The sequence below is a fragment of the Artibeus jamaicensis genome, unplaced genomic scaffold, assembly GCF_021234435.1.
Source record: "Artibeus jamaicensis isolate MK-2021 breed Jamaican fruit bat unplaced genomic scaffold, CSHL_Jam_final contig_240, whole genome shotgun sequence".
Lineage (NCBI taxonomy): Eukaryota > Metazoa > Chordata > Mammalia > Chiroptera > Phyllostomidae > Artibeus > Artibeus jamaicensis.
Genome location: NW_026521506.1, coordinates 3,836,898 through 3,852,210, shown reverse-complemented (window position 1 = coordinate 3,852,210; position 15,313 = coordinate 3,836,898). Strand labels below are relative to the sequence as shown.

General features: G+C 35.2%; 1 protein-coding gene across 8 annotated transcripts in view; it reads left to right on the top strand.

The window, feature by feature from the left end:
• THOC2 (THO complex subunit 2) overlaps positions 1–15,313 on the top strand; it is a 128,241-nt gene that overhangs the window by 88,204 nt on the left and 24,724 nt on the right. For all 8 annotated transcript variants that reach the window (XR_005083761.2, XM_037154129.2, XM_053662328.1 and 5 more), the window contains exons 16-23: positions 2,359–2,443; positions 3,036–3,129; positions 3,692–3,772; positions 5,341–5,437; positions 8,171–8,288; positions 8,871–9,050; positions 9,787–9,951; positions 14,418–14,693. Coding sequence is in view for 7 of the 8 variants with exons in the window: in XM_037154129.2 (XP_037010024.2) it covers positions 2,359–2,443; positions 3,036–3,129; positions 3,692–3,772; positions 5,341–5,437; positions 8,171–8,288; positions 8,871–9,050; positions 9,787–9,951; positions 14,418–14,693 (1,096 nt within the window). In the remaining variant the exon portion in view is untranslated. The remainder of the gene's footprint in view (positions 1–2,358; positions 2,444–3,035; positions 3,130–3,691; positions 3,773–5,340; positions 5,438–8,170; positions 8,289–8,870; positions 9,051–9,786; positions 9,952–14,417; positions 14,694–15,313) is intronic.

Genomic DNA, 15,313 nt, shown 5'->3' with positions numbered 1-15,313 from the left:
TGCTGTATTGCAAGTGTTTTCAGCAAGGATTTTATGATCATTTATCATTTCTATAGTAGTATGGTTATTTTAATTAAAAGCAATGGATTCTCCAGTTTAACTAAATTTCAGTTTGTGACATTACTGTCTTTGCCCAATGGTACTGTTCCTTGTCATAGTCTACTGGGGAAACAGGCATGTGCACAGTCACAATCTGGTTTCATAGGTCCTGTTACACAATATGTACAAAGTTCTATGGGAAGATGGCGAAGTGAGTGAATTGTTTCATCCTGTGGAAATTAGGGAAGGCATGGAAAGCAGCAATGTTAGAACTGGTTCTTCTGTAAGTTTTGATCTTAAGAATTCTCCAGATTAAAAACAAAGAATTTCCCAGGTAGACTTTCTAGTGTAACAACAACTAATATTTATGGAACCATTGCTGTGTGTGCCAGGCACTGAACTAAGTGCTTTATATGGATTACTTAATATATATGAAATATTATTAAATTTCTTCAGTCTGTTTCTTCTGCTCTCTGCTGCCATTAATTTAGTTCTTTTATCTGGAGTATTAGAGTACCTTGTATTATTCTTTTTTCAAAAATCCATTGGTGACTGCCCCAGCAACCAAATAGTTGCAGGTTCGATACCTGGTTGGGGTGAATGCAGGAGGCAGTCAATCAGCAATTTCTTCTCGCATCGTTGTTACCTTCTCTTTCTCTGTCTCTGTCTCTCTCTCTCTTAAAGCAGTAAATGTATCCTCAGGCAAGGATTGGAAGAAAAAAATTTCTTTGGTGACTAACCATTGCCACCATGTTGTTTGTTACATTTTATGGTATGGTAAAGTAAGAGACCCTCCATGACCTGTTCCTCCTTATTTTCACCATCACTTCCTGCCAGCTTTACTGAGCCCACATATGTTTCCCAGCTTGAGTGAGCATGAGAGCAGGAACTATATAGCACTTTGCTTGTCATAGAAGACATTAATATGAGTGAATGGATTATTAAAATTTCACAGAATATGCACAAATTTTTAATATACTTGTATTTGTGTTATATTTGTAAGGTATAACTACTTCACCAGGCTTGAACAATATGATTTTGATACTGATTGAACTTTTTATGTTGAGAATGGAATGTATTATTTCATTTCTTGTAGAATTTCACAAGTTTTGATTATTGTTTAAAACATGAACTTGCTATAGGGCATCTAATGATTTATTCTTCAAATACTCATTGATTGTGTTCGATATGCCAGTCACCATGGTAGCTTTCAGGAAGATATAATCAAGAAAGTATCCTTTTATTTTCGTTTTTCCCTTTAGTGTGTTGGAGGCAGAAAATGGGATAAAAAGTATAAAGCTTAGTTTTAGCAAGTAGAAGGGCCACCTAAAATAGTTGGGTTAGAAGTAAGGACAGATGGTGGTAAGTTTTAAGGTGAAACAGTATAACCAAAGTTTGGAACTGATGGGTGTTTCTTGGGGGCGGGGATCCAAGAAACTAGACCAAGAAAGAATGGGAAAGAGAAGCAGTTGATGATGAAGTAATTTTAATCGAATGGTCGGTTTTGTCTTAAGAAGCTTCTTAAGATAATTATATCAAGTTTGTCAGTTCCAGAATGGTCACATTTCTTGAGCTATTAACTGAATTCATTATTTGCTTCATAATATTTTCATTCTAGAAAATCTTGAAAGCTTTGCAGGTTTCAAGTTTCTAGATTGATTATGTAATAATCTTGGAAGAGATTAAGATGATCTATAATTATTGTTTTGAACTGTAGACATTTTATAGATATAAATTTCCAGAAATGTTAATAAAAGAAGACTGAACTGAGGAAGACTTAAATAAAGGAGTAGAATTGAGTTTTTAAAATTTTTTATACTTTGAATATGAAAACCAGAGAACTTCCTGTATTAAGGAATATAGTTATTAGCTGTTTCTCTGTTAGGATCATTGAGACAGGTGGCATGAAGCATTTCATAGCATTACACCAAATTGGAAACTTTAATCTCTAAACTATAAAAAATGGCCCTTCTTAATCTAAAATAATTATGATTCTCTATAAGTTTCATGTACTTACAACAGGCCTTAGAGTTTTAATGTTTATTATACTGTTACTAAAAATGGAAATGTGTATATTACAAATTGTTAAGCATTAACACAAAATCTTAATACCCTGTAGGAGAATGTCTAATGAAAATAGCCCAAGTCCTGCAGTAAAATCTGTGATAAATGTAGTTTATCTACATTTGGCAAGGAATTGTTTTTTGGCAAGGAATATTTGGCAAGGGATTGTTTTTTTCATGATGTAATAACAAATCTATCAATATTATGAGGGAAATTACTTAAGGTGATCGGTGTCATCTTTCTCTCCCCTTGTAGGCGTCTAACCAAGGAAAATGTAAAGCCTTCTGGAAGACAGATTGGGAAATTGAGCCACAGTAATCCAACCATTTTGTTTGATTATGTATGTTTTGAGGTTAATAGTCTTTAAGGGTTTTTTGTTTTTGTTACCACTAGTGGAAATGGAATGATACAATTTTAAAAATGTTCTGTGGTTTCAGGGGGGAGGACTTTTAGCAAATGCAACATTATATGGTTACTCTACAAACAAAACTTAGCATATAATATATTTAACAAATTGATCTACTTTAATAATATGTAACAATGCTGCTTTTATAAATAGTCTAACATGTTATTTACCACATTTTGATTTATAGAAGCATTAATAGATTTGATTTTAGCTAGAAACATTTGAATAACATTTCCTTGTGATTCACATATAATACTTTCATAATTAGACAGATTTACAAAACACATTTGACTAGCCTCTGTATTTCCAAAATTCAAGTTTGAGATACCCGGGAATTATTTCCTAATTAGAAAATGTAGCCCAAGAAAATATTTTCTAAGGAAACAATAGGAGAGTAGGCTTTATAGAAATACAAAATGGAAGGAAAACTACTTTTGAAAAATGAATGGTTCTGCCATTATTTAGTTAGTACAGTAGCTCTCTTTTGATTAGTTAACACCATCTATTCTGTGTTGCTGTCTTCCAGATCTTATCACAAATACAGAAGTATGATAACTTAATAACACCTGTAGTAGATTCACTGAAATACCTCACTTCATTGAATTATGATGTCTTGGCCTGTATCCTTTCAAGTGAAGTAATATATAAATTTCACATTTCATAGGTCTTAATTGTAGATATTTTATTTTCATATAGAGTTCCTTTACTAACCATGTGAGGCTGATTCAGTTGGCTGATCTGAAGGTTGGCCAGTCAGGAGTTTGTATGTGCTGTCTGTATTGTATATAGGGAGAGACAACGTTACATTTGTGAAACATCTTTTTTTTTTTTTTTTAATATCATCCCACTGATGACTCAGTGTTTGGAAAGAACAAACATCTTTTTAATTTAATTTTTGTTATTTATAAAATTAAATTTATTGCAGTGACATGGGTCAATAAGATCATATAGGTTTTAAGTGTATAGATACCTTGGTATTGGTAGAATCCATGTCACTTGCTGAAAGATGGAAAAAGGCTAAAGAAGAGAAGTTGGTACTATAGTGAGTGTATTTTTCAATAATTTGCAATAACTTGAAGCTATACATTTTATTTTTTTAAAGACATGGCATTTTTTGTTGTTGTTTTGAAGGGTCTTTGTTAGAGATGTAGTGACTTAAATTTTTTTCTTAATGTGTGAAAGATTGTATCATTGAAGCTTTAGCTAATCCTGAGAAGGAAAGAATGAAACATGACGACACAACCATCTCAAGTTGGCTTCAGAGTAAGTATTTTTATTTTTCCAAGGATACCATTTCCATTTGTTATGACTACCATGCTGTATGTTCTCTTACCTATGCTAAGAGCCTGTTGGCAAGAGCTCTTGAGAATAGCCACTCAACTTTTTTACTAGTGTTCAAGGTCTTGGCTGTGTAAGGAGGTTCATATAGTACTTACTCATTTTTTAACTCTAGAGGCCAGTATTGGCCATGATAGAATTTGGGCAGGCATTACTGGGGAGATGAAAATTCCCGTCTGTTCTATTATTTTAGAGGAATTAATCTTAAGGGAACTATTCTCCCTTCTTTCATTTCCATCCCTATGTTTCAGTCATCTTAAGGAAACAAATAACTTGGTTGTTTAATAAAAAGCAAAAGAAAATTCTAGCCTTTTAAAAAATGTCTTGTATCTTTGATTTCTAGTTTCCTTTTTCTTTAACTTATCTTGTCTGGTAGCCAAATCTTGCAGTAGCTTCCTAATTGCCCTTTAGTCTGCAATCTATAATGAATCACACAGATAAGTTCTTTGGGAATCAGGGTCTTATGCACTGTATTAGCCTCATCTTTTGTCCCTCCTCAGTAGTCTAGGTTCCATTATTACTGAACTTCTTGCACTTCCCATAATCCATCTGCACATTATTCCCCTACTTGGAACAACCTTCCATGTCCATTTATCTCCTCCACTACATCTTAGATTTCAGCTTAGAGGTCACTTTCTTTGGAAAGCTTTCCCTGTTAATGCTCCTACCCAAAAAGTCAGAATTAGGTTCCCCTCTTCTGTCCATGGAACCTTTTATTCATAGTAATTTTAGTTTACTTTTCTTTATCCCTTACTAGATGGTAAGCTCTTTGAGGGCAGGGCCTGTTTTTTGTCCATTATCCTTTAGATACTCAGCAAATAATTGTTGAAAAGACTACAGATAACTTGACCTTACTAGGATCTGCTCCTCTTGACCTCACTGGGATTTTTCTCTATACTCATAATGTGATAAAGACTGTTGGTTAAAATTGGTCTTTTTTCCTGCTTCTTGGTCTGGCAATGCTTACCTATTTTCTTGTCCCTCCACAACTAGCATTGTGTTCCTAGATAAAAGGAGGTTTTTTTTTTCCTCATGACTCAGACATCGGAGAGGTGTGTTGTTCACTATTCAAGTTTACTGAGTGATCTGAAGATTTTGTTGTGGCCTAATTAATGTCACAGGATCTGGAAACAGGCCGTATGCATTTGAATTACTTCTCTACCTCATACCAACTATGCGACCATGAACAAGTTACATGATATATGTGTTCTAAAATTTCATCATTGATAAGTTTATACCAGCCGAGATGATTATTGTAAAGATTAAATAAGGTAGTTAACAAAGTGCTTATTCAGTGCAGTGTTTAGCATATGTATTCTTAATAAATACTAGCTGTAATCAATTATAAAACTCTATTAATTGGCATCAGCAATGCAGTTATTCCTACCTGATTTTATTTTAGAAATTGAGTTAGTTGAAGAAATGACATTCAATATTGTACTTTTTATTTTATGAATTGTTTTTTTAAAAGCCCTTTTTTTAATTTCATATAGGTCTGGCTAGTTTCTGTGGTGCAGTTTTTCGTAAATATCCAATTGATCTTGCTGGTCTTCTTCAATATGTGGCTAATCAGCTAAAGGCGGGCAAAAGGTATTCTTAGCAAATTATATGTAAATGAAATTCAATAATTAGAGTACTTCTGGTGATATTGGGATGTTGAGATTTCTATTATCCTGAAAACCGATTTTATTGGTTGTAGGCTTAAGAAGAAAGTTGCTCACTTTTTTATGTGGAGTTCTTTAATTAAAATAAATTATAACTTAATATATACACACATTTTTGCAGAAAGAAATTAATATTCAGATATATATACACACACAAATACACACAAAAAACTGACTCATTTTGCCTACCTGTTAGGCTTTTGACTACATGGTTAATATGGTATATTGTATATCCTCTTGTGACAAAACTATTGATTATGCTACTGGACAGTAATTGGCCTTTACAGTGAGCATTTTGTAGGAAAATATTTATTTTGAGGATGTATATAGTATCTTTACCACAATCATTTTTGGAATTTGAATTTTCAGAGACATAAAGCTTACACACCTTTTGAATAGTACCCTCTTTTCTTTATAAATACTGAATTTTATTATTTTATTCTGGACCAAGAGCAGTGCTTAGAGTTTTAATTAGTATATATATTAAGCGTTATCAGCAGTAGACTGACTAGAATCGAAGAACTCAAAATTGTTTGCAAAAAGTTTCTGGTGGAAAGCAAACAAAAATCTGTAAAGCTACCTGGTGTTCCAAACAAGTACAAGGGGGGACCCCCCAAAAAACACGGAATTTATGTAAAATTGTGTATCAGTCACTTTCAAAGTATTCTCCATTTGATGCAGTATACTTGTCGAGACCTTTTTCTCGTACCACTCAAAACGGCTTTTGGATTCATTGATTTTGATGCCTTTTAGTGTTTCTGCCATTTTTTGTTTTACCTCTGCCATTTCACCTTTCCATCAGCAAAATGTTTCCCTTTGATGATTTTTTCCATCTGGGGAAACAAACAAAAGTCGCTCAGGGTGAGATTGGGTGAATAGGGTGGGTGGGCCATGGGGGCGGTCAGTGCCATTTTTGGTCAAAAACTGCTGAACACTCAGCGGGGTGTGGGCAGGTGCGCTTATAAATTACCCATCATGAAATGGGCGATTGTGTTGAAGGGATCTTCAAAAAAATTCACTGAAGCCTGAATGAAGCCTCTTACAATGGTACCAGCTGGTATACTGATACAGATGGGTTTCTAGAACACTCACCTAGTGGGGGAAGCCTGTACTTGTACTACACCTAACGGAGAAAGCCTTGTATTGTACTACAAGGGGCCTGCCTGCCAGAAGGTATTCCGGGGTTTTTTTGGGTCCCCCTCATATTCTTGACATTATTTCAGTTTAGGGAAAACTTTAAAAAATAATATTTAGATACAGGATTTTATCCACATAACACTTCTGCTATATTCATCTTATTGGTCATTGCTATACATTGTACTCTTCTGTGTCTAGAGGCCAGGAGAGCATAATGTTATTTTTAAATCCATAATTCAGTTGTCTGCTGTGAATATAGTTTTCGTGACCATGTAGTTAAAAGATAGTTTAAAGAAAAAATATTTGATTGCTACTTGTTATATAGTAATTTGCATGAGTCCATTCTTGTTTTCAAAAACTATGTTTAGGGAAGATAAGGCTAGTTGAGAGAGAGTAAACACTTAACTAAGAATCTTAGAAAACTGTTCCTTTGTCTATTATGTCTTGGTTATGTCTACCTTTACCTTTGGATAAACACCTGCATTTGTTTTGTGGGAAAGAATGTTTTCACTTTATCTTCATTACTTAACTAATTAAAGAAGATCTTGGAAGTCAGAGATGTTATTTGCATTGCCAATCCTAAACTTTAAGAATTAAAATGTATAAGTGTTGGTATAGTAATAAATATACTGAAGACTGGTCACTAAATTGTCATCTTAGACCCAAGTACCACAGCTTAGAACTTCTGTCCTCTTCCTTATTTCCTTCCCTTCCTCCCTTTCTCTCTCCATTCCTTCCAAGTGTGTGTGTGATTGTTTAGAGAGATGGCTCTATACCATCAAAAATACATATATTGGCCATACTGTACTAGAGGATTAAAGTGCTGGAGGACATTATTGGGTCAACTGATAAAAGTGAAATCTAAACTGTAGATTCACCTGATAAAAATACAGTATGAACTATAGTGTTAGAATTACTAAAGTTCATAACTGCTATGGTTATATAAGAGATTAGCTGTATTTTTAGGAAATGCACTCTCAGGAAATACAGTCTTAGGAATTTTAGGGGTAAAATGTACCCCTAAAATGATGCTACATAGTAAATAAACTCAAATGGTCCAGAAAATGTGTGTGTACACGTGCATGTGTGCATGTTTATGGAGAGTGGAGAAGGAAAGGGAGGGAGAGGGGAGGAAGATAGAGAAAGCACAAATGATAAAGTAAGCAGGAGTAAAAATGTTAATAGATGAAATTGAGGTGAAGTTTTATACTGTTTTTATCTTTTGTCTTTGCATTATCTTTATACTGTTTTTATCTGTATCTAGTTTTATACAGAAATGCTATCTGTACATTCGAAATTATTCCCAAGTAAAAAGTTCAAATAAACAAACATACTACATGGCCCAAATATTTTTCAGGATAATTCTAGGAATGCACTTTCCCCCTAAAAACTGCTTCAGTTCCTTTCTCCTCATATTTATATACAAATAATTTAGGGTTTCTCAGTATATTAGTTATAATATATTGTCACTGTTATGTTTGAAATTTCAACTACAGGCTGTTTTCTTATTTTTTCTAAATAGTTTTGACTTGCTTATATTGAAAGAAGTGGTACAAAAAATGGCAGGAATAGAAATTACAGAGGAAATGACAATGGAGCAACTGGAGGCCATGACTGGTGGAGAGCAACTAAAAGCTGAGGTGAGAGTTGCTATTTATGAATTTTTAAAAGTTCCAAATGTATACATGCTTATAGTAAAAAATCCAAACAATACATAAGTACATAAAGGCAAACATCAAAGCCATACATATTCTCCTCTCATAACTGCCCCCAGCTTTCTTTTAAAAATTGAGATATAATAGTTACTTTAACCTTTTTAAAAAGCTGAAACAAAGTATAAAAAGAGTTTACGTAATACATCTATAAGGTCAATAAACATCACATCTTCTTTGGTCCTTGATATCCTAACTGGCATAAATCTGAACATATTTACTCTGTAGTTAAATCTGCTTCACGCTGAATAAAGAATAATCCATCATAAGGGATTGCATGGTGGGAAATGGAAAATATGCAGAAGTTTTGAGGCAAGTAACAGTTATATTTAAGTCAGTGACTATAACCAGTAGTAGTGTCACTAAAATAAATTTGCGAAGGGGAGGAATGTAGACTGTATGAAGTTTTTTTATCTTCAGGATGGTAACTGAATGTTTTCTGTCTTTTTCAAATCAGATGGCATGTGTTATGTACTGTACCCTGATAAATTTATCTCTTCTCTTTTGTAGGGTGGTTATTTTGGCCAGATCAGAAACACTAAAAAATCTTCCCAGAGACTAAAGGATGCTCTGTTGGACCATGATCTTGCTCTTCCTCTCTGTTTGCTTATGGCTCAGCAGAGGAATGGGGTGATCTTTCAGGAAGGTGGAGAGAAACATTTGAAACTTGTGGGAAAGCTCTATGATCAGGCAAGTTAAAGTGGCTTTTGTGTTCATGGGGATTTTTTTATCCTGATAATGGCAAATATGGGATGTTATATAACTTGAAAAATGTCATTTTGCACATACAAGTGTGAAATAACTCTAAAGTAGACATTCTGGAAATGGGGGCAGCTTTTGTGCAAAGTATGATATTTAATTGACACTCTAGGAGAATAAAAATATGTGTAAAGTTCTCAATTAAGTAGATAACGTTAAGTTGTTTGCTCTCATATCTTTTTTAATCTCTGGAATTTCAATCACAACAAAGTAGATGTGATCTTCATTTATAAAATGTATTTACAAATATTAAGCACCAAACCTATGGTTATCTTACAAAATGTGTTTAACTATCAGAGGAAGAAGATTGCATGCATTTTATAAATGAAGTTTTCATCTTTTAAGGGCAAGAGAATTGACTTCTATATACATAAAATCGTTTGTGATTTAGGTGAATATATTCTACTAAAAGTGATGAATAGTAGGTTGAAACTTGAGATCTAGTTGATATTAAAGCCTTAAGTTAGTGTACTTTTCAGTACTCACCATCTTTTTTGTAATATTTTATGTTTGTAGATTGTCTCTAAATTTCTTTCAATTTGTAAATTTTGAATTCTTGTTAATCAAAATATTGTTTAAATGATGCCTTAATCATTTTTGAAAATGTTTATATTGTTTTTGTAAAATAGTAGCACATTTGTGTTATTTGTCTTATTTTTAAATTTAGTGTCATGATACCCTGGTACAGTTTGGTGGGTTTTTAGCATCTAATCTAAGCACAGAAGATTATATAAAACGAGTGCCTTCAATTGATGTGCTCTGTAATGAATTTCACACACCCCATGATGCAGCATTTTTCCTGTCTAGGCCAATGTATGCACACCATATTTCAGTAAGTATATATATTTTTGCTGCCATTCAAGAATGATTTCAAATTATTTTTTAATTATTTGTAATTGCATTTTACTTTGATATAATATAGATTGTCTCTTGGAGAGTTACACTTTTGTTAATACTCAGCTCTGAGCAGTATACAATGAAAATGCCCCTTTAAAAAGTAAGTCTTACTAGTTCTGTAGTTTTACTGTTACTTTGCCAGTTGACCAGGTTGATGTCTTATGGGCCCTTGAGAACTATGGTTCTCAAACATTAGCGTAGGTAAGAATCACCAGCTGAGCATCTTAAAAACTCAATCCCATGTCCCCAAATTCTAATTTAATACCTTGGATGGTACCTTGAAATTTTTTTGTTTTTATTTTACATTTTTTAAAGAACTTATTTATTTTCAGAGGGAGGGAAAGGGAGGGAGAAAGAGAGGGAGAGAAATATTGATGTGTGGTTGTCTGTTGCATGCCCCCAACTGGGGATCCGGCTGGAACCAGGCATGTGCCCTCACTTGGTATCAAACACACAACCTTTCTGTTTGCAGGCTGGTGCTCAGTCCACTGAGCCACACCAACCAGGGCTGTTTTTATATTTTTTAAACAAGTACTAGATGATTCTGCATTGAGTGAATGTGGTATGTCATTTTGAGAAACACTTTGGTTGAATACCCTGTCAGATAGGTGACTTTCTTTCATAGACACAGAGCAGGCAGACAGCTGGTGGGGGTGGGGAGTTGCAAGGTGGAAGGATCCAGCAAAAAAGAAAAAGGACTCATGGACAAGGACAATGGTGTGGTGATTGTAGGGTGAGGGGGTGTGGTGGAGGTGGAACAGGGTATAAAGGGGATAAATGGTAATGGAAAAAATAAAATAAAGATACAGACAGAAAGATTTAACCAGGCCCAAACATTCTAAAAAATCTTATAATCTCTGTTGTCTAACTTCTTGTAAAGATGTATTGATGGTTCTTGTTTTATTTCTCTCTACCTAAATGAAACAAGTAAAAACAAACAAACAAACAAAAACAATATAAAAAGCAAACTAGAGCCTTTCCAAGCAGGGTATCCCTGTAGTGACTATTGCAATTCCAGTAAGGATGTTGGGGAAGAGGAGACAGCCTCCTCTACTCTATCTGCCAACTATTCTTACCTGCAAAGCAGTGACCTCTAATTGGAATTCACCTTTTCTTTTCCCTCAGAGCCATGGTCAATACTCTGTTTGGAAACTATGGTACTTCTCCACGCTGACCGGAGTCCTCACATATTCTTAATTTTTGTGTAGAATTGGATTGTGGCTCCTCTATTTATTGTTTTTAAGTCTATACTATACAGGACTTTCTCTGCAGATTTTGGGGAGGATCCTAGTCCCTTCTCTTAAGCTAGTATACTTTCTTTGTTCCAAGTAGGGGTATAAGGTTGTGCAGTAGAGGCACAGAAAAAAGGCACTGAGTAATTGGGGGAATAATTGATCATTTAATCGACCATTAGCTTTTAGTGTTTACATATCAACTGCTACAGTCTCACACCACCCTTTAACTACTAAATGTTAATTGATTGAATTTTCACTTTATTAGCATGCAGCTATTCTTTGCTGTACTCTCTAGAGTAGAAAGGGATAGGGAGAAAGATTAGGCCTTTTCTTCTCCTTTAGAATCTCTCAATCCAGAATATTGTGTGCTTGTTGCATAGTTATGTCTGTGTTGTCGTTCCACTCCACAGTAGATCAGTCTCAGCCATACAACAGGGGACCTGATTTCTTGAAGGACTGAGGTGAGACACTTTCTTCATCTCAGGAATTCTGACCTTCCTTGTGCTATACTGAGAAGAGAACACACTAATCAGTGATACTGAACCATAGCAAACAGGAATACTTGGTTGCCTGAGATTGGCTGAACTTTTCCAGGTCAGAAAATGGAGCAGTTCATTCATACCAATAGCTACTTTTTCAGTAGCCTGTGTAAAATATTATGCCATCGTCAATTAAGAGATACAAAAATCTAAATGAAGAGATGTAATTTCCCCATCAGGGTGGAGGAGGAAAACAAAGAACTATACAGCCAAGTCAGGGATATGTCCCATAGACCTAGAGGCTATATGCCAACCTCCGGAAAGGGAGTTCCTCAGCAACCTTGCACTAGATGATATCCAATCTTCCCTAGGTATCCTTGCTTTTGCTTTTTAGGTAAAAGCCTCTGCTAAAGAGCCTTCCATGAGAGAATGTGAGTATTGGAGGACTGCTAGGTACCTTCTATAAGTTGACTACCAGCAGTCTCTCATGGGAATAATTCAGCCAATCAAACACTGCTTAGATTATTAGGCCAACAAGAACTGTTTGAATAGTAATTGGAAGTATAGCGATAACTGGATATCAGTTCTATTCCATAGATCTAGTTCCCCAGGTGACTTGAGATGTAGAACTCTTAATGCTAGTCCATCTGACTGAAGATGTGAGCTTGATGAGGGAATTAAACTGACATTAGACAAGGAAATGTTCATCCTAGGTAAATATGCAATTGAGGGTGCTTTTTTTTTTTTTGATCAAGCCTTTTTTTAAAAAACAAGATAGGCAACAGGGGGTGCCTAGCAATAGAGGTAATTTTTCAGTTTTAATTGCTGAGACCCACTTTGCAACATGGGTCTGAAAGACAAGTGCCCCTCCCCATCCAAGTCAGGCAACTACTGCATTTCACTGTGTAGTTTTGCCCAAATGTTTGAGGGGAAAAATAAGTATGCATATCGTATATGTATATAATGATTACATGCCATGGGTGTAATAATTCCATGTATAATGCGCACAAAAACACGAATGTTCATTATATATGAGAGCACATATACATGGCAAAATATGGTAAGTCATCTTATGCAAGTTGTTTCAGCACTGTTTTATCTTGTGCTTTGTTAGAACTTTAGCAGATGTCATTGTGCTCACAGAAATCCATTAGTTACCATCAGTAGGATCTGCCCTCAAAAAATATAAACGCTTTTTTTATCCCAGCTACTGTTCTCTCAGATCTCTGATATAATTGGGACTTTTCTCTCATAAGTAATGTTGTTTGTAACTGTGTCACCTGTATGGTCTCAGTAGTTATCAGCATGCTGTTTAAAATGTGAATAGCATGAGATAAATCTTTCCATTTCTACAATAGTTGTACCATTCTCAGAGCTTGCTTAAGATACTCTCTGGAACAGAGTACTTAGTATGCCTTCAGGTCCAGTGAGCCTGGGGTGAAGCAGCACTCAGGACAGAAGACAGCTGGACTGCAAGGAGCCAAGACTGCTGTCATGATGCAAAACCTTTGACTTTGGACCTTTTAGTTTTGGGTTCCATGTTTAGCACAAACTGTGAATGATTTAGTGTTTTTCTAACATGAAGAAGAAGCTAATTTTAGATCTACTCTTAGGTTCATCTTCAGGGATGATGCCTAACCCAAACAGAATTTTCTGGGTGAGAACTCTGTCGTCCTAAAGAGACTGAAGGACATGATACAGTAGCCATAGCTCTGCTTGGTGGTATTTTCTTTTTGACATTTGGCATATACTCTGAACTAATAATGTAATTCCTCCCATTGCACTAACAGATTCATTTTCTCATACAGTTAGGAGTATGGTCTTCTTCTGACTCTCTTCCTAATTAGGATAAACCAACTAGGACCAAAAAACTGCAGTGTCAGTTCTCATACACTTTAAACTCCAATATACCATCTTTATTCATACAAAATCTTACTTAGCTTAGTATTGGGTAACTAGTTGGTTCTGGTTTGCCTGGTACTTTCACAGTTTTAGCACTAAAGTTTTGCATGCTGGGAAAACCCTCAATTACTGGCAAACCTGACAGTTGGTCACCCTACTTAGTAGTCTTATGGTGAATTTCTCATAACCTTTTTCAGTGTTGATCCAGCTTCTTAACTGACAAATTGTAACAGCTGACAGGGGCTATGTATAGTGATAAAACAGTCTGTCCTGGTTGGCTATTACTTGTTTTATTCTGCCTCTTTACTACTGTTAAGACCTTCTACTTGGTTCCCTTGAATATCTCAAAAGCGGGTGGGGGGGTAGGGGGGGATGGGAGAAATAGATTAAAAAAAAATGTACTTGAAAAGTAACTAAATAAAATTAAAAAAAAAAAAGCAGGAGTAGAAACCCTACATGCCCAGTTCATAATGCAGCGTAAGAGAGAATAGGGTAGGGAGAATGGACCTTGGGCAGACATACACCCCATTCATTCACTTACTTATCAGGTCAAATTCAATAAGAATCTTCTGAAAAGGTGCTAGTGAGCACAATGGGGACTAAAGATTGGAATAGCTTCCAGGGATGATTTGTCTTAAAGTAATTTTTTGGTTAAAAACCTAGAATTTCTACAACAGTTTTAATTGCTCATCTTCTGATTTTTGAAAAGGGAACATAAGTTTTTATACTGTGAAAGTCAATGGTATAAATTGTTTTGTGTGTATATGTTTACTTTTTATTTCCAGTCCAAGTATGATGAACTTAAAAAATCAGAAAAGGGAAGTAAACAGCAACATAAAGTTCACAAGTACATTACATCGTGTGAAATGGTAATGGCCCCTGTCCATGAAGCAGTGGTCTCCTTACATGTTTCCAAAGTCTGGGATGACATCAGCCCTCAATTCTATGCCACCTTCTGGTCATTGACAATGTATGACCTTGCAGTTCCACACACCAGCTATGAACGGGAAGTCAGTAAACTTAAAGTCCAGATGAAAGCAATTGATGACAATCAAGAAATGGTAGGTTTTTGCCGAGTACAATAATTTCGTGGTATTAATTCAGCATTACGATACTTTGAAATTATGTTATCTTGGGTTTCTTAAAGCTACAATCCTGTTGCTATGTAATACTGTCCTGAGTGGGTTAAATGGTGACTTCTCAGTGGCTGGGGGCAGGGGCTTGGTGCGTATGTGGAGATTTGATCATTCAAATGGTATTTGAGTTAGTTTTTCTACTGAAGGCTATGTTAACAACTAAAGTAATCTGTGTGACTCCAATTGCAAGGGCCATAGGAGTTCCAGAAAGGAGGATGCTTTAGAAGAAGGTTTTATTGAAGAGGTGAGTCTTCAGCCAGGTAGGCCTTGAAGATAGATTAGGTTTGAAAATATGGGAGCAAATTGGCTACTCTAGAGCTTCAGTAAAGGTGTGAAGTAGTCCAACGTTTAGGGCCACTTTTACCGTAGTGAATGGGCTTAGTGATAAATTTGAATGGTTAGGATGGAGCTGGTATATGTAGAAGTGTGAATGTTAGAAAGAGGACTTGATAAAATTGAGGGTAATTTTCTTTTTTTAATCTTTACTGTAGGGTATGCTTATTGATTTTAGAGAGAGAGAGAGGAAGAGAGGGTGAGAGAGGGAG